General features: G+C 31.6%; 4 protein-coding genes across 13 annotated transcripts in view; 3 read left to right on the top strand and 1 right to left on the bottom strand.

Annotated features, from left to right (window-relative positions):
* Nucleotides 1-7,012, top strand: part of LOC107617625 (ubiquitin carboxyl-terminal hydrolase 13) — a 14,209-nt gene extending 7,197 nt beyond the window's left edge. For all 3 annotated transcript variants that reach the window (XM_021112784.1, XM_021112783.1, XM_021112785.1), the window contains exons 16-33: nucleotides 259-381; nucleotides 621-698; nucleotides 836-924; nucleotides 1,051-1,159; nucleotides 1,254-1,322; nucleotides 2,474-2,578; nucleotides 2,702-2,757; nucleotides 2,995-3,172; nucleotides 3,311-3,412; nucleotides 3,500-3,576; nucleotides 3,691-3,756; nucleotides 4,342-4,407; nucleotides 4,706-4,789; nucleotides 4,948-5,064; nucleotides 5,267-5,341; nucleotides 5,479-5,565; nucleotides 5,731-5,813; nucleotides 6,517-7,012. In XM_021112784.1, the coding sequence (XP_020968443.1) occupies nucleotides 259-381; nucleotides 621-698; nucleotides 836-924; nucleotides 1,051-1,159; nucleotides 1,254-1,322; nucleotides 2,474-2,578; nucleotides 2,702-2,757; nucleotides 2,995-3,172; nucleotides 3,311-3,412; nucleotides 3,500-3,576; nucleotides 3,691-3,756; nucleotides 4,342-4,396 (1,107 nt within the window). In that variant the 3' untranslated portion in view covers nucleotides 4,397-4,407; nucleotides 4,706-4,789; nucleotides 4,948-5,064; ... (2 more) ...; nucleotides 5,731-5,813; nucleotides 6,517-7,012. The remainder of the gene's footprint in view (nucleotides 1-258; nucleotides 382-620; nucleotides 699-835; nucleotides 925-1,050; nucleotides 1,160-1,253; nucleotides 1,323-2,473; nucleotides 2,579-2,701; nucleotides 2,758-2,994; nucleotides 3,173-3,310; nucleotides 3,413-3,499; nucleotides 3,577-3,690; nucleotides 3,757-4,341; nucleotides 4,408-4,705; nucleotides 4,790-4,947; nucleotides 5,065-5,266; nucleotides 5,342-5,478; nucleotides 5,566-5,730; nucleotides 5,814-6,516) is intronic.
* LOC107616051 (ubiquitin carboxyl-terminal hydrolase 13) lies at nucleotides 4,766-5,698 on the top strand. Its single transcript, XM_021112017.1, has 5 exons — nucleotides 4,766-4,789; nucleotides 4,948-5,064; nucleotides 5,267-5,341; nucleotides 5,479-5,565; nucleotides 5,654-5,698. Exons 1-5 carry the CDS (start codon nucleotides 4,766-4,768, stop codon nucleotides 5,696-5,698), a joined length of 348 nt encoding a protein of 115 aa, XP_020967676.1.
* LOC110267099 (glycerol-3-phosphate 2-O-acyltransferase 6-like) lies at nucleotides 9,969-11,981 on the top strand. Its single transcript, XM_021112240.1, has 2 exons — nucleotides 9,969-10,770; nucleotides 10,941-11,981. Exons 1-2 carry the CDS (start codon nucleotides 10,141-10,143, stop codon nucleotides 11,847-11,849), a joined length of 1,539 nt encoding a protein of 512 aa, XP_020967899.1. The 5' UTR covers nucleotides 9,969-10,140; the 3' UTR covers nucleotides 11,850-11,981.
* LOC107618826 (polycomb group protein EMBRYONIC FLOWER 2-like) overlaps nucleotides 16,273-18,852 on the bottom strand; it is a 34,249-nt gene continuing 31,669 nt past the window's right edge. For 3 of the 8 annotated variants that reach the window (XM_021112776.1, XM_021112778.1, XM_021112777.1), the window contains exons 16-18: nucleotides 18,219-18,298; nucleotides 18,014-18,103; nucleotides 16,273-16,564 (exon numbers count right to left, since the gene is read on the bottom strand). In XM_021112776.1, the coding sequence (XP_020968435.1) occupies nucleotides 16,447-16,564; nucleotides 18,014-18,103; nucleotides 18,219-18,298 (288 nt within the window). In that variant the 3' untranslated portion in view covers nucleotides 16,273-16,446. Of the gene's footprint in view, nucleotides 16,602-17,668; nucleotides 17,800-18,013; nucleotides 18,104-18,218; nucleotides 18,299-18,852 lie in introns of those variants that run through there. The other 5 variants (XM_021112782.1, XM_016320996.2, XM_016320993.2 and 2 more) reach the window with 3 other exon arrangements.

Below are 18,852 nucleotides of genomic sequence, written 5' to 3'. Positions count from 1 at the left end.
GGTGGAGTGGTTTAGTGAGTCAGTTAATTAGAATTTTAAGATAATAAAAGCTGCTTAAGTTGATTAGAAATTCTCATTTTAAATGTTGTACCCGTCTTTGCTAATAGAATGCATGCTTTTTCAATTCATATTGATTGTCATCGTCCACTTAGGTGATCCTTGACAAGTTGGACTGTCATTTAATTTGTATGATATCTGAGAAAATAAAAAGTTATTTATATTTTCTCCGTGTCTTTCTGACAATGAAGCTTTTCTCAGGAGGAAGTTGCCAAAGAGTTGGGTGTACCTGTCCAGTACCAACGGTTTTGGTTGTGGGCAAAACGCCAAAACCACACATATAGGCCAAATAGACCTGTGACACCTCAAGAAGAAGCCCAATCAGTGAGTACTTCACCCATTTTAATTGCTTTGTGCCACTGGCCATAAATTGCATGCTGGTAGCCATGATCTATATATTAAGTATGATAACTATCTGTTATTGTGAGATTTAGAGTGGAAATTAAAGTTTCTTTTCTATCCAAAAGAGAAAAAACAAGATGTTTAAATTTTTTAATATATGTTATGATGATATTGCTGATTGTGCTATTTGCAAATTGTTTTGTTTTACTTATCACTTGCAGGTTGGACAGTTAAGGGAAGTGTCCAATAAGGCAAATAGTGCAGAACTGAAGTTATTTTTGGAAGTGGAAACAGGACAGGTACTATTTTCCTTTACATTTTCAACCTTGTTCCTGGTAATACAGTTCCGTCAAAAAATTGCACGTGATTATGTTCTTTTTCCTACTAGCTTCTAAAGGACATGGATTTTTTGTTCATGATTTGCATATTCAATTAGGATTTCCGGCCTATCGCTCTTCCTGAGAAGTCAACAGAAGATTTGCTGCTATTCTTCAAACTTTATGACCCATCAAATGAGGAATTTCGGTACTTGACTGTCTTATTATTTAGAGTGCAAATACATTTAAATATATAAATGGCACTTGATCTTCCTATTATTTTTTAGGTGAAAATACATTTAATTCACAAATGGCAGATCTTTTGTTTTCTCAGGTATATAGGGAGGTTTTATGTGTCGGCTAGTGGAAGGCCTATGGATATATTGACTAGACTAAATGAAATGGCAGGATTTGCTCGTGATGAGGAAATTGAACTTTTTGAGGTTAGTCAATATGCATTTGACATATCATCATTTACCATGATTGTAACATGAAGCGGAGAGGAAAAGAGTACTTACCCTTCACATGCACATTCAGGAAATAAAATTTGAACCTCAAGTCATGTGTGAGCTTGTTGACAAGAAATCTACATTTCGTGCTAATCAGGTATCATTTATAAATGATTAACTGCCTTTTTTTTTGTCTTTTTCTCTTCCCCTCAATGCTTTCTATGATCATTTGTTATTTATTTATTGTTATTGGTTGGGTTTTCAGTAATGTCCACACTATATTTGTTGACTAGATCAAATCAAAATCAGATTCCTAATTCTTTTTATGAATCTTTTATGTAAATAGAATTAATTATAAATCTTTTCCTTTTTTGGTTTAGCTTAATTTTAGGGATTTTATGATTAGAAATCTTTTCTTTATTTTTGGCTAGTATTTTCCCTTCTTTCCTATTTTCTAGTTATTTCTATTTCTATAATTCCTCTATAAAGAGGATGATTCCCTGTACATTTGATAGAATAATATATTCAAACACTTTAACTTGGTATCAGAGCAGGATCTCTGCACTGTGCCTTTGATTTATAGCTATGGCTGATAGTTGCTCAGTCATTAATCCTGAACAAAAGGAGAACACCACTCCTACTCCATCATATTTAAAATCTGAGCAATGGGTACTAGTTAGTGGTGATAGTGTCAAGGAGATGTACTCTGATCTTGGGAGTAAATCCCAGATTTATGAACTTACTCTAAAAGCTAGAGAAATTCAACAAGGGAGTGACAATGTCACCAAATATTTCCACACATTGAAGCGGGTGTGGCAAGATCTTGACCACTTCAATAACTACAAGTGGAATTCAGCCGCTGATGGCAAACACCACCAACAAACAGTGGAAGAAGGGAGGATATTCCAGTTTCTTGCAGGCCTCAACGTGGAGCTAGATGAAGTTCGTAGCAGAATTATTGGAAGAGCAATCCTATCCTCAATTGGAGAAGTATTTGCTGAGGTTAGAAGAGAGGAAACTCGTAGAGCTGTGATGATGGGGAAAAGCAAGACTGAACAGACTTCTTTGGAGTCTAATGCACTCTTAGTGGCACCTGCTGCACTTAAAAGTTCATCAAATCAGAAGCACCCCTCCAATCTTTGGTGTGACCACTGCAATAAACCAAAAAAGGAAAAGATTTATAATTAATTCTATTCACATAACAGATTCATGAAAGGAATTAGGAATCTGATTTTGATTTGATCTAGTCAACAATATTCTATTTTATTGACACACAATTGTGACTTCTATCTTTTTGTCCTTGGCCAGCTTGAGGATGGTGATATTATTTGCTACCAGAAGACCCCCAAAGTTGGAAGTGCTGATCGTTATCCAGATGTTCCTTCATTCTTGGAATATGTGCATAACCGTCAGGTATGACATTCCTATAGTTTTGTATCTTTGTGACTAGCTGTGTGTAATGATCTCGTTAAGGACATCATAGGCATAGTTTGCTAACAAGTCCTTTTGTATTTATTTTATTCCTTCGTTTCACAGGTTGTACGCTTCCGGTCTTTGGAGAGACCAAAAGAGGATGAGTTCAGTCTTGAATTGTAAGTTTCTGCTATTCCTACAATCATGGAATCTTTTCTGTTCCTTCTTTTTTGTTTTTCTCTTGTTATCATAACTAAATTGTAGATAAATGCATCTACCTAAAGATCCCGTCATTGTGAAAGCATTAGATAACCACCTTAGTTCCATTATAAATATTTCCAAGTAGTCAAGATTTTGATATCTCCACCTGCAAGTATCTTTATGTGGCAAGTGATATGTGCTTGATGGTCATTTAGGTCAAAGCTGCATACATATGACGATGTTGTTACAAGAGTTGCTCAACATCTTGGTTTGGATGATCCTTCTAAAATCAGACTGACGTCTCATAACTGCTACTCTCAGCAACCTAAACCACAGCCAATCAAGTATCGGGGAGTAGAAAATTTGTCTGACATGCTGGTTCACTACAATCAGGTATTAGTCACAATTTTACATCTTCCTCAGTAGATTATGTAGGACTATATAATTTTTGCAACTTTTAAGGGTTTCAAAAGTTGCTATCTGTTTTGTTTTCTGATTTCATAAATTAATTTGTTACATTTATATTTCTAGACTTCCGATATTTTATATTATGAAGTGTTGGATATCCCTCTGCCAGAATTGCAAGGTCTAAAAACACTCAAAATTGCTTTCCATCATGCTACCAAGGATGAAGTGAGTGCTAGTCATTTCATTAACTGTTTCACTATGTAAATTTGTTAAGCTGAGTATTCTTCTTCTAAGAGAGTTATCCTTCCTCAGGTGTTAATTCATACTATTAGATTACCAAAGCAATGTGACGTGGAAGATGTAATTAATGATCTTAAATCAAAGGTAAAGTATGAATTTATAAGTGATGCATAATCCAAGTCATACTGATTTTCCAGGCTACAAGAAATCATTGGCATGCCTTATTGCGTGCTTAATTCAACAGTCTGTTTTAATGCTTCTTTTTTATATATATATATCCTAATGCAGAACTTAGACTGCTCGAAGTTTTCTATCACAAGATATATAAGGTGCTGAAGAGCATAGTTTGTGTTTTCCTTATTCAAATCCTAGCATTGTTACAAATTTCCTTCAGTTGGTATTTTTGTCACATGGCAAAAAGCAGATTGATTAGACTCAATCTAATGCATCGAGGCGATGTTGCCTTTATTGAAGTCACGCCACTAGAGTCCCCCAACCACCCAAATAATTATATAGCTACATTATTAACTGAAATTAGTTCCTTTAAGCAATTTACATGATAAAGTATTAAAGTTATAGTGATAGAAAGAGAGATGATAGCTTTACGACCCAATTGTCAAGTTATGACAATGTTCAAGAAAGTCTTTGTGAGGTAGCCACCTAAAACTGACTTGTTCTCTCCATCTATGATGATCTGAAAGTAAGATGTCATTTGCTGATCTCTCCTTTTTTCAATGATAATGATGCTTCATTATACATATATAACAATGTCCTTGTGGCAGTTATGTCTCTTGTGATGTATATAGTATAGGCATTTATGTTTCTAATGCGTCGCTGCTGCTTGTCTTATTTATTTTTGGATTTTTATTCCCATTGCTATCTTGCTAAAGATGTTTTAACTTTACTTTTCACAGATTTTCTCTCCCAGTGAAAAGATTGAGAATATTAATGACCAATATTGGACACTAAGAGCAGAGGAGGTAAAGATTACTGCATTGTGATGAGTTTATAATTACCAATCAAATATAAGATTCACTTGATAGAGAGACTGCTTTATTTTTTATACTACTGATGAGGTCCGGTGACCTGTTAAACCAGTTTTTAATGATCTGAAATGCAACTTTCATTTGATATTTTGGATAATACTAGTTTACTGTTCATCCTACAAAAACTAAAGAACTAAATTTATGGTGATATGATTTTATAATTTTCTCGCTACCTTTTCCTCTTTGTTTTAGTTTATTGTCCCAAAAGTAATTTTGTTGTATACTTTTGAAGATTCCTGAAGAAGAGAAAAATCTTGGCCCTAATGATCGGTTGATCCATGTTTATCATTTCATGAAAGATACGACACAAAATCAGGTAGTGAGATGAAGTCTATTGTATACTTTTTGTATTTTAGTGCTTTGATCCAAGTATATTTCACCTTTCAAAGAAATCAAGTCATATTACTATCTAAAACTTCACTTTCCTTCTGATTTGTGTTTCTATTTTTTTCTGGCGGCTTGGGAATTTAACAGCAAGTTCAGAATTTTGGAGACCCTTTTTTCTTGGTTGTACATGAGGGTGAGACTTTAGCTGATGTCAAGTTGCGGATACAGAAAAAGTTGCAAGTTCCAGATGAAGAGTTTTCGAAGGTTAATAAGCCCAATTAATTCAGTTTATACTGTTTCTAGGCATTTTCAAGCTTGGCTAGTAAATTTGCGTGGTATTGAGCTGTATTAGTCATTACTTGTTATTTGGGTGTCTGGAAAATTAGTTGTTCTTTGCATTCCACTCCTGCTTCAGCTTCTGTTTGGATGAGAGTACAGTTATAATGTAAATTGTGTTATTTTCCAGTGGAAGTTTGCATTTCTGTCACTCGGTCGTCCTGAATACCTACAAGATTCAGATGTTGTTTCCTCTCGGTTTCAGGTCTGTTGGTGTTCTCTTTCTCATGTTACTTTTACTTTTGGGTTGTGTAATTTTGAGTCTGAGTTTGTTCTGGATTCCACTGTGGCATATTGTTCAATTTCTAACTCCAAGTTACCGCACACTGTTTGAATGTTTAGAGAAGGGATATCTATGGCGCTTGGGAGCAATATCTTGGACTGGAACACACGGACAATGCTCCAAAAAAGTCCTATGCTGTCAACCAGGTAAATAGTATTTTCAGCTAACAACTCATTCTTTTCTTTGGTGATGCTCTGTGTGGCATTGTCAGTGGCATATGTAACCTGTCTTAAGCCTGATATGGATGGTATTGATGATCGAGAGTTAACGATGGATTAAAGTATAGCGTCACTTTTGTGCTTTTATATCAGGTACTAAACAGAAACTAAGACAACCTAGATATGACGATAGATCTCCTTGCAATGATAATAAAAGCTAATCAGAATTTTGAAATGTGATAAATCACCTCCCTTGTTTGAAGCTATTTTTGTCAATTACTCCTGTTAAAATCTTTCTACCTAGATGGTCTCTTAGCATTGATTTTCTTATTTAATTTTCTTTTATTTCATTATTTTTTCCTCATTTGATTAGGATTAGGGTTTTAGTATTATGATAAACAGGGATGATGTTTTGCTTATTTTATCACACTACATTAAATCATAAGAATATATTTCACGTTACATGTAGTTTGTTCTCTATTTCCTCTTACTTTAACGCCATAATCTTAAAATGGTATTTGAATGTTACCATCCTTTGTGACCTGTCCTATAATTTTCTCTGCTACGTTCCTAAACACATTAGAACTCGGTTATAATAATTTTTACTAACATGTTATAAGATTTTCAGATATTCAAATTGCGCAATTTTTTTTTGCCCTTTTGTATGGTTTTCTCAATGCAAGCATCTTCATTCACAACCGTTTTCAGTGTCTTTATCTGCCTTACCTTTTCCTTCCATCAGTCGGGATGCCCCCTGACCATTGTCCTGGAAACTTGATTGTTCCAGTATATATTTGGATATTAGATTAGAGAACGTATTTACTGAAATCAAATTCTTTGAATTAATGATCTGAGATCATGCATAGAGTATGCATCACTGGATATAATTCTATTTGAAGGTCTCTTGACATTTCCAATGATTAGTTCTCAATTTTGCAGAATCGTCACGCATTCGAGAAGCCGGTAAAAATCTACAACTGAGGATATGTATCATCTGAGCCAGTCAATATAATAATACATTCAGCCAATGGCACTCTGCAGCTTTCAGGGGGTGGCAAAAGAAGTGTGTAGATGATAGAGATGCTGTCTATGAATCTTATGTTGGAAATCATTACATTATTATAGCTTAGGAGATAGGTGTATAGCCTTAAACAGTTGCTTACTGGTTATTGAAACTCATTCCCTTAGGCTCTCATCTGTTGGCGATTCCTTTGTATTTTAGTACATAAGATTTTGGGTTTGGTTTTGTATAGAAGTTATAGGGATTACTCAAATGTCTTCCATGTCTGCTTCTATTCTGGCTCTCTTTTGTTTGCATTCGTTGGAGAGCTAGAAGATCAGGATTTTGTATATGCTTTTGCAGGGTCTTCCATGTAATTTTATTTCATGGCTGGTTTTAGTTTTAAATAGAAGCATATTATTGATTTCACTTTAATTGGAACATTAGTTTGCTCCCAGTTGGGTTCTCATCTTTAAATTGCTGTTCTAATATTTTTCTGTTCAATTGCCAAGATCAGAGGACATATGTTTAAACCGATTCACAGCGTATTTACCTTTTGATAGCCGAAACTGTACGACGCTGGGTATATTGCTAAAAGCTATAATATGGGCTGCTTTCGAAGATTTTAAGGATCTTAGATCTTTGATGTGATTTTAACGAGTTTGCTTCATTCAGACGGGTTTTAATACTGTGCACCTCATTAGCAATGGTGCGTGGTTCATCGTTATAGAATAGCAGTATTCCTTTTGAGCCTACAAGGGTTTGGTTTTCAAAGTCATGGTCAATCAAAAGGTTGTATTAGGATTTTTTTTAAATAAATAAAAAAAATTATATATGTATCATTTTATATAAAAATATAACTATTATTTTACGTATTATTTCTTACTCATATTTGTAGCCGGTAAATGAATTTGAAAGCATATTTTCTATCTTAACTTCGCAGTCACTGTTTCATCCAGTGAATTTGAGGCAGAGTAAACACATTAGCTATTATACACAGTTTCTATTATTTTTAACAGGTTACTAGTATTTATGTTTTAAAGTTAATGGAGTCATAGAGAGTAAATAAATAATTAACTTCAAATTAACATTCATAAAAATATTGTTTTAGTTTAAGTTTTGAAAAATCAAATTTCTACAAACTTATAAATTTAAAACAGAATGATTAAAATATAAAGACACCAGCTAAATCTATGCAATTATGTAATTCGAAAAATAATTAAAATATTATATCAATTAAAATGTTATTTAATTTGTGAAATAAATTATTTATATCCAAATAGAGTATTTTTTTATTCACATTTATGTTTTAAAATTAATTATTTATTTACCCTCTATTAAATTTAAATGTCAATGAATTGTTGAAAATAGTAAAAACTGTGTAAAGTAGCCGTCGTGTTTATAACTTTATATGTTACAAATTTTCTATCAGTGTTCAGTACCAGCGAAATTGTATTGAAAATTTTCTTTTTCAATTTCGCTAGCAGTTGACTGTAAAAATAAGGTTGAAAATATGCGTTTTTAATTTCGCTTACACTGGCTGCGAAAATTAAAAATAATATGTAAAATATTAAATAGTTGTATTTTTGTATAAAATGTTAAATATGTAACTCTTCTATTTATTAAAAAAAAGGCCAAGGATTAAAAGGTTCTTAAATGTCAAGTGAAAATCAGATGTCATTGATAATAAGCTCATAGTCTGATAATGTTTAAGGAAAATTAATGTAGCGTCTTTAATTAAATAAATTAGAAGAGGTGGTCCAACTTTAAAACCAAGGAAAAAAAAAAAACGGAAATGTTTGGTAACTAAAGAAAATCAGCCAAAAACAGCCATAACTTGCATTATTTAACATTCATTAATTGTTGCGACAATTAATTAATGCTAAATAAGGCAAGTTCTAGCTGTTTTTTTTTGTCTACCTAGCATTACCCAAAAAAAAAACCTAATATTGATGCACCTTAATGAAAAGTAATTAATAAACCTATTTTAGTGTCATCCTAACATGCACATGTGCAGAATATCCCATTTGTTCTCAAGTAAACAGATGAGAAAGTGAAGGGAGGTTGTGGACTTGATGCTGATGCACAACCATGGAGCAGAGGGAGTGAGTTAAAACTTAAAAGTACATTAAAAACATAACATAAAATCAAACTAAAAAGTCTCCACTGGTCCAACATTATAGTAAATGGTGGAACCACGTAGAACGATTTAAAACTTTATAAACTATAATAACAACGAGTTTTTTAGAAGAAATAAAAAATTACATATTTAGTGTTTTATACAAGAATACAACTATTTATCATTTTACGTATTATTTTTTATTTTTGCAGTTGGTGTAAGTAAAATTAAAAAACCTTTATTTTTTATATTAGTTTAACAGTCATTGCCTGCAAAATTAAGAATGAAAAAATCTCAATGTAATTTCGTTAGCACTGTCAGCAAATTTGCGACAGATGCTACTCTACACAACTTCAATTATTTTCAACAAGGTATTGACATTTCTTTTAACTTAAAACATAAATATCAAAAAATATAATAACAAAAATAAAAATTTAAAATTTTGTGTTTTAGTTTTATTAAAAATTATCATTTGATTCATTAATATCTAAATAACCGAAAATCTTACTTACAACAATGGATTGTCATTTTCAATTACAAGTTGATCACTGATTATTTATATACTAAATCATCGTTGTGAAAAGTAATTAAGTTCATCATCATCATCCCAATTAAGACAACTAAAGTTCAAAAGTGCTATATATCATAAAAAAATACTAATAATAATGACGAAAATTCGAACAAAGCTAACAAACACGAGATTTTCATTAGCTTCGAAGTTCCAAGAAAAAAAAATATATATATACGTTAAAGGCAACATCATCGCAATTTGCAATGCTTGAAAACGAAATATTAAAATGCCAAGTAATAACCATTTGGAATTAATGACAAAACTAGACGGAGAATACAAAGTAACTAGTTATAACTACCAACTAAATTGGAATAATATTTTTATGCACTTTGAGCATATTCAGTGTACTTTATTCTCTTTTCATATAATTTTCAGATATTATAACATAAAAATCCATAGTTAAATATATTTTTAAAAGTACATATTTAATGTATTAGATCTTGCAAGTAATTATCACTAAATTTACAATTTATTTCTTTGATATCATGAATAGCAATTTCTAAAGAAAAAAACAAAGATTTATTTAGTCCTTCCTTGGTTATACCGTTAAAGTATATGTCAATTACATTGAGCCATTCAGCCACCATTAATCAAATCATAGTTCACATAATCATATTAACATCAAAACCAATATTTGTTTCACACCTACCCCTCATTCTCTACATCAATTCCTATATATACAAGAAATTAATTCATACAAAACTCATAACAACAATATAATAAAATCCAATAATTGTCACACCCTATATCTCTCTCTACACCAACTACTTTCTATATATATGCACACAAGGAATTGGTACACTCATAACCAAATTTCTTCAATATTTTCTCACTTTGAAGAAGTTAAGTTTCAACTTTATCATATATAGATACATGGCAAATAGTTCAACCAACACTATTGCTACTTTTCCGCCAGTGGAAAAATGTAACTCCATAGGGAGAGAAAACCACACTGTTGTGGCAGACATGGATGGAACTTTGCTCATAGGGCGAAGTTCCTTCCCATACTTTGCCCTAATTGCCTTTGAGGTCGGTGGGTTCCTAAGACTCCTCTTCTTTCTCTTGGCATCCCCATTGGCTGCCATTTTATACTACTTTGTCTCCGAATCCGCGGGGATTCAAGTCCTCGTCTTCGCCTCAATGGCGGGGATGAGGCTCTCCAGTATAGAGTCTGTAGCACGTGCCGTGCTCCCCAAGTTTTATTCTGGGGATCTCCACCCGGAGACATGGCGCGTGTTTTCGTCATGTGGAAGGCGGTACGTCCTCACGGCGAATCCACGGGTGATGGTGGAGCCATTTTTGAAGGAGATGTTGGGTGCCGACATAGTTTTGGGGACAGAATTAGAAAGTTATAAGGGAAGAGCAACCGGATTTGTTTGCAAGCCCGGAGTTCTTGTTGGAAAAAATAAAGCAGATGTGCTCAAGAAAACTTTTGGTGATGAGAAACCAGATATTGGACTTGGAGATAGACTCACTGATGCTCCTTTCATGTCTTTGTGCAAGGTAATAATAATAAATACCATTTTTTAATATACATTTTTCATAACATAAAAAGAAAATGTACTCATTTCTTAAAAAGGAAAAAGAGAGAGTAAATTTTGTTCTAGCTAGCTAGGTAGGTTAAGTAAAATGAAATTCTAATAGTATATATATGGTTGTTTGCATGCATGCAGGAAGCATATATTGTCCCTCCAAAACCACAAGTGAAGGCAGTTACAAGTGAGAAGCTTCCAAAACCCATAATATTTCATGATGGAAGGCTTGTCCAAAAGCCAACACCTCTCAATGCACTGCTAACACTCCTTTGGATCCCTCTAGGGTTTCCCTTAGCCTGCCTCCGCATCGCCGCCGGATCTCTCCTCCCTATGCCACTTGTCTACTACGCCTTTTGGGCCCTCGGCGTCCGCGTCACCATCAAAGGAACACCACCTCCGCCGGCAAATAAATCCAGCGGCCAAAGCGGTGTCCTCTTCATATGCTCCCACAGAACCCTACTTGACCCTATTTTTCTCTCCACAGCCCTCGGCCGCCCTATACCGGCCGTAACCTACTCAGTCTCACGTCTCTCGGAGATAATCTCACCAATCAAGACGGTTAGATTAAGCCGTGATCGCGCCACGGACGCTTCGATGATTAAGAAGCTTCTACAAGAAGGCGACCTTGCAATTTGCCCTGAAGGGACAACTTGCAGGGAACCTTTCCTTCTAAGGTTTTCGGCCTTGTTCGCGGAGTTGACGGACGAATTGGTGCCGGTGGCAATGGTGAATAGGATGAGCATGTTCCATGGAACAACCGCTAGAGGGTGGAAAGGGATGGATCCATTCTACTTCTTCATGAACCCTAGCCCAGCTTATGAGGTAACATTCTTGAACAAGTTGCCTAAGGACTTGACTTGTGGGTCTGGTGGCAAGATGAGCATTGATGTGGCCAATTACATTCAGAGGCTCATTGCTGCAACATTGTCATATGAATGCACAAACTTCACTAGGAAAGACAAGTACAAGGCTCTTGCTGGTAATGATGGAACTGTCCCTCTTGACAAAAACCCTATTCTTAAGGCCAACAAACTCATGGGCTGCTAATCAATTTCAATGTTAAACTTGTCTCTAATTCAAATACATACATCGTCTATCTTTTATGTTAGATCATGTTACTCTAAAATGTGAACATTGATAGAGCGAAAATTAAAGTAAACAAGTTTAGTCGGTCTTGAATCAAGTGTTGGAATTTATATATAATTAATAAAAAATACAAAATTTAATATTGGTTAATTTTTTATTTTATTATTTTAGTAATCTCCTAGTATTAGAACATCTTTTTCTTTTGAGAGCCACTCAGATAAAAGACGCTTAAAACAAATTTTTTAAAGATAGTTTTTAGTAATTAAAACTAGTATTTTTATCTGTAATAATATTACGGAAATATAAATTTTTTAAAATTACGGTCAACTTTGTTCTAACAGTATAAATTATGCATGACACAAAAGATTTACGAAATCAAACTACTTTTTTATGGTAGGTTGACAAAAATTTCAGACTAAGAAGACAAAGGTATCTGTAGATAAAAAATTAAATAATAATTAGATATTAGCATAAAAAATTATACTAATAGTTATAAAATTAACTCAAAAATTAATTTTTTTAAAACAATTGAATCTTGATTCTAATTTTTAATTATAATATTAGTATTCTCTCCAAATTATATGTAATAAATATTTGAAAGAAGAGAAATAAAAATATAGATTAGAAAGATAAGTGGTGAAAATTTAAAACTAAATAAAAAACTAAAAAAATATGTATATAATAATAATAATAATACTCAAATTAATAATTAATCATTGATATTGATAATGATATATAAAATAGATAGAGTGGTGGGCAATTTACATCAATAAATTGTTTGTCCCTTAAATTTACGCAATTGCATTGTTTCAAAAATGAAGACGTAAATACATTGTTTCATATATCTATAGAAACCGCTACTACCAGTAGCAGTTTATCAAAACACGTAATCCGCTATAGCCAGCAGTGGTTTACATGCGAATGGGGGAACACAGAAACCGCTAGAGGCTGTCGCGGTTTCTGTTTGTTGATGCTTGGCCATAAACCGCTAGAGGCTTATGTGCGTACACCGCTAGAGGCAGTAGCGGTTTATGTGTATTGGGACATGTGCGTACACCGCTAGAGGCTTACGTTGATTAGAAAAAAAATGTTTGTTTATGCTAAATTAAGTTACAAAAAGATTGAGAGAAAGAAAACGGAGTATATATTTTTTGCAATTATATGATTTATATGGATAAAAAATGAAGTAATTTTTAAAGAAAAAGTGTATGCTTTAGTGAATTTTTTACTAAAAATAAATTATTTTATCATTCATGAGTTTTAGAAGGGATGAAGATAAAAAAAAATTTAGTCTTGCATAAACAAACATTTTTTCTAATCAACGTAAACCGCTGCTGTCTCTAGCGGTTTACGCACATGTCCCAATACACATAAACCGCTACTGCCAGTAGCGATTTATGGCCAAGCATCAACAAACAGAAACCGCGACAGCCTCTAGTGGTTTCTGTGTTCCCCCATTCGCATGTAAACCGCTGCTAGCTATAGCGGATTACGTGTTTTGATAAACCGCTATTGGCAATAGCGGTTTCTATAGATATATGAAACAATGTATTTGCGTTTTCATTTTTAAAACAATGCAATTACGTAAATTTGAGAGACAAATAATTTATTTATGTAAATTGCCCTAGAGTGGTTGAAGGAATGAGAGAAATAGAGAAAGGAAGAGGGAGGAGGGAGAACTCTTTAATTCTGGAGGGAAATATTTGATTTCAATTGCAACGAGGGAGTGACATATAACACATTTTGGTTGTAAAATTAGTAAGGATGAGAGAATAACTCTTTAATTTTGGTGGAAATGATTTAATTTCAATTACAATGAGAGAGTGACATGTGGCACATTTTGGTTGTAAGGAGGAGAGGATAATTCCTTAATTTTGGAGGGAAAAATTTGATTCCAATTGCAATGAGAAAGTGACATGTGGCACATTTTGGTTGTAAAATTAGATATATATAATAGATTTAATATATATAATTGATTAAATTGTGTTTTTTTACAAAATTAAATTTTTAGTATTTTTTTATAATAAGGGTATTGTAATCATTTTCTATAAAAAAATATTAATTTAGACCGATTTAAAATTTGGTTCATCGATTTTTTGGCCAATCGATTTATCCAATCTAATTTTAATAAAAATAACACGGTTTAATCAATTATATATGTTAACTTTTAATTGCTAAAAAATATCTTTAAAAAAAATATTTTAGATTTCTTTATCTATTGGCTTCCTTTTCTTTTATGTGTTAGATGAGCTAGATATATATAAAAGATAAATTTTGTTTTTAATTGAAATAAAACGAAAATTTAAAAATTGTTTCTATTTTACATATATTCTAAAAGATGTCCTTAACGAGAATAATATAATATATTGTTTTGTCCATTGATGGATAACTAAGTTGACAATGTCTTGCATACATGCAAGAACATCAATTTTCAGAAACATTCTTAAATCCGTAAAGCAAAGTGACAAACATAGTATTTGTCTCTCGAATTCATCACTAAAAAGGACAGAAAATACTTTACTTCTTCCTTTGGAATACGATACATTAATGAGTATACCTAAGAGTATCAATTTGCAAAATAACCTCATAAACATGCTTTTAAAATATTCAAATCAAATATAAATTGACCTATTCAATTTAGATACTATATTTTTTTTTCTTAATAAAAAAAGTAAAGTTGGTTTTATTGTTAATCATCCACACATTTCAATTTAGATTCTTCTTGTTCCAAGGCCATTGTTATTATGGGCAGGGCTTACGATAGTCCAAATAATAACAATAATCTAATGATAAATAAAGTAGGATATACTTATATATGCACCTTATACTCTATGATGCATTACCCTTTTCATTTTGGTCAAATTTTATTTAAAAAACAACACGCGCACACATACACACGTTAACACATAAGTAGGCGTGATAAGAAAATATAATATGTATACTAGTACTTTTAGCTAGAATCACTTATAAAATTTAACCATTCAATAGAGATTAGATTTTATTTATTTATATGAAATTCTTACATGTTCAAAGGCGATTAGGTGATCAAATTTTGTTTCTGCAACACTAGAAAATATAATGATAAGTTATTCATAATATCCGAATAAATGATATGTACGAAACTCTCAATTTTTTTCGGATAGTTTGTACGAAAATCCCGTTACTTCTAAACTATATTTAACCATATTTATATTTTTTAAAAAAACTAAAAAATGTATAACAACATAGGACATTAGATTATCTAAGTCCAAAACTTAGCTAGCATTGGCTCCCAAGAACATGGTTATCACGGTTTGGAAATAAAAGGGGGGAAAAACACAAACACACACGACAGACTCATGAAAATGACCAAGTATGAAACTGCAAAGACATCAAATTAATAATGAAAAACAAGACATGTAAAGATTGTATGGAACTTTCACATGAAACAAACTCCAAAACAAATCAGGAATATAATATTCCATCTTGCCAAATAATTTCTTCGCCTACATCCCGCAGAAAAATGTACTAAAGTATGGAACCTTTTATCCCTTTACAAATTTATGGTACAAATCCAGATAGTGAATTGAGAATACCATACAAAAGGGTATAAATTTGAAATGAAAAAAAATACCCCACAGTCGGTGACAACAATTTATATACAAGGTTAAAACTTATTCATGCAAAATTGATAACTAAAAAATATTATATATAATTTAATTAAACATATGAAATTATTTTTGAAAATTTTGTGAAACTATAGGGACCAACAGAGTAATTAAACTTAAAAAATATTTTATTTAATTAAACTTAACATGCAGTAATATTTACCTTGTTAAATCTGATTTAATATTAAAACTCAAAATAAATAGAACTGCTCAATAAAAAAATTAATTAGTGATAATATATTTTTTAAAACTAACCAATTAGTTAATTATCAAACTAAAAACTTAATTTTTTAAACACATAAAATTATCAATGTTTTTTTTTTGTCTTCAAAAATCATTTGATATAAAAAAGAACATTATCTGTTTATCTATCTATTAATTAATATTATTTATTTTAACTCTTAAATAATCATATTTGTAACCGTTGTTTTTGTTGAAAAGGTTATTTTTTTTTTCCATAAATATTATAACAAATGAATTCTCTAATTGAGTGGAAGGTATCAACAGTTAAGTTTTTCTAATACTTAAATATAATTCTAACTTCAAATTATAAATACTAGTATATTAATAGACATATCATACCTATTGATTAGTTCTTTTATTTATTAAATATGTAAAAATAATAAAAATACAATTAACTGAAAATATGAGATGACAAATTGCTTATAATTTAACTAAAATTTTGAGTTCAGATTTTAGAAATAAAAAAAAATATTTTTTCAAAATTGTATATAATAAAAAGTATTTTTAAAAAAAAGTTGCGCACTAATTCTTTTTAATTTCTATATCTCTAATTTTCTATTACATAAAGTATAAACATTAATATTCAATAAAATTTATTCTAATATATTTTCGTCCCCACTATGAAAATTTTATGGATACGTCATAGAACGAGAATGAATTATCTTTAACTATTTATTGGCGCTGATTTCTGCCTCATATTGTTGAAGAATAAGGCTGCATGAATTAATGGTCCGTGCATGTAGAAGACCATGATTCCATAATTTGATGGAAAGCAACCTCCAACACCTACCAACAGGACCAAACTTGTTATTATTTGCAAATCCTGAAACATCCAAAATATATATATGATGATAATGAAGCATGACATTTTGATTGAAGGCTAAGTCATAAAGAGGATAAAAGAACATATAATACAGAGCAAAGTGTCAACTTATTCTTCCTTCAAATCCAGATTTGTGTCTCTCACTCTAATATAAAACAGCTCCTTTCAATATGCATCTATATATTAAGACAACGTAATTTTACTCGAATTTTGGTTTCTCACATTTGTCTCACGATTTTGTAAATAATAAATTTAAAGATAAAGTATATTTTTTGTCCTTGAAATTTGTTAAAAGTTTAGAAAATATTCTTAAGTTTTATTTTGTTTCAACTTTGTCCAAAAAATTTTCAATTTGTATCGAATATATTCCTGGCGGGTAATTTTTTCAAAAAAATTAGAATGAATTTAGCAACAATTTCACAAGAACAACCTTCAACACAACCAACTCAAACATAGGTATCATGCATTATTACTAGATTGGTCCTAAACCTTCTCAAAATTTGACTATTTGGGATATATTTGATGTAAATTAAAAACCTCAGAAAAAATTGAAACAAAATACAACTTAAGAGTATTTTTGAAATATTTTTCAAACTTTAGAGACAAAATATATACTTTACCCGAAATTTAAAATGGTTATAGAGCAGACTAGAGTCAAACCCAGTCTCTTCAAGTAATACTCCATATATATGAAGCACGAACAGCGACAAGAACATGGGACACAACACGCAGGCACACTAATTTCAATTTTTTTTGAGACACAAAAACATGCCATATATATTAAAATATAAACTGCTTTAGATAAATTGTAACAATATCTTGATATTTTATTAAAATTAAAGCACAAACTAATTTTTTTAATGTCTTTTTTAATTATATAAATCATGTAAGAATTGTTTGTATTAATGAATAATAAGAGTAATATTAGGTAATCAACCTTTTTTTCAACCAACATTAGCCGATATATTTAAAACTATTTTATTTATCTTAAATCTTAGACATTAAATCATAAACATTTAACTCTAAATACTAAATTATAAACCTCAACATTAAAGTTGACTAATGTTGGTAACTAAAAGTTGGTTCCTTATACTTTCTCATAATATTATATATTTTTTCTAAGCTAATTTAAGAAAAGACCAGAGAATAATATGAGACACACCGACACATGATGATTTTTGGATATGTCCAAGCGTTTCTGCAGAAGTATTTTTATTTTTTATTAAGACACAATCAGACATAAAAGATTCAAAGGCATGTCGAAATGTGTCCAACACGACAACTCAATGAAGTGTCCGTGCTTCATAGCTCCTTGCGGATTTTTCTAAGCTAAAAAGTGGCCCGACATGCAACACTAGTATAATATAAAATGAGAGCACTCTGATACAAGAAAAAAAGGAAAGGCTAGTTACCAAGTCAATTTGGAGCACTCTAGAAGCTCATAGCCATGGACTTTTACAAAAGCCTCACATGCCCATGGAACATGACCATTAGCCCGCACCCTGCCACATGAAAATAATTGATGCTAGAAAGTTTAAAATCGAATGAACAAGTCTATCAAAACAAGGAAGATGCAACGAACAGAGAGCGAATAGAGTCAAAATGAAAAGAACTTACCGTTGCTTTCGAATAAACGAGTTCCACATATGCATGAATTTCTTCTCAGCATTGGTCACATTGTCAAAATTACCAAGCCTCTGCAAGGTATCAAAATGTTTCAATGAATCCTCAAAACGTAAAGTATGAAGAAATACTAAAAGGTGCAATAGATTTCATATTCACATCCCAAAGCCTCAAACTAAACCTATACAATGATCAAGCAGAAATTTAATTGTCATATTAGAATCACAAATGGTAATTAAGCTCTCCTAACAAGGTCTAAAATTCGATTAAACCATCCAATTTAAGTGTTGGTAAAGTATATTCTTTTTGTTCCTGAAGTTTTCGAAAAGTTTCAAAAATATCAACGTTTAATTTGTTTCAATTGTGTCCCTATTGTTTCAAATATGTCTCTTAACCCCGAAGGGTATAATTGAAACATATTTGAAACTAGAGGAACAAAATTGAAACGTTAGGGTAATTTTAAAACTTCTCGAAAAATTCAGGGACAAAAAAGCATATTTTATCCTTTAAGTGCAGTCGATGTAAATCCAAACAACAATTTGTTAAGAAACGGCATATAAAGTAATTAGGAGACTCTTATGGGTTAAGTAATTAGTCACATCGCTAACATGTAAACACTATTAAGTAG

The sequence above is a fragment of the Arachis ipaensis genome, chromosome B09, assembly GCF_000816755.2.
Source record: "Arachis ipaensis cultivar K30076 chromosome B09, Araip1.1, whole genome shotgun sequence".
NCBI classification, from domain to species: Eukaryota; Viridiplantae; Streptophyta; class Magnoliopsida; order Fabales; family Fabaceae; genus Arachis; species Arachis ipaensis.
Note: the sequence above shows the minus strand (reverse complement) of the source record. Positions and strands in the feature narration are given on the sequence as shown.

Bases quoted from the DNA above. Each gene is read 5' to 3' on its own strand.
- LOC110267099 (XM_021112240.1), top strand. From the start codon at position 10,141: ATGGCAAATAGTTCAACCAACACTATTGCTACTTTTCCGCCAGTGGAA. The intron at 10,771-10,940 runs GTAATAATAATA...GCATGCATGCAG, and splicing joins CTTTCATGTCTTTGTGCAAG to GAAGCATATATTGTCCCTCC.
- LOC107616051 (XM_021112017.1), top strand. From the start codon at position 4,766: ATGAAAGATACGACACAAAATCAG. The intron at 5,065-5,266 runs GTTAATAAGCCC...GTTATTTTCCAG, and splicing joins CAGATGAAGAGTTTTCGAAG to TGGAAGTTTGCATTTCTGTC. The intron at 5,342-5,478 runs GTCTGTTGGTGT...TTGAATGTTTAG, and splicing joins TTGTTTCCTCTCGGTTTCAG to AGAAGGGATATCTATGGCGC.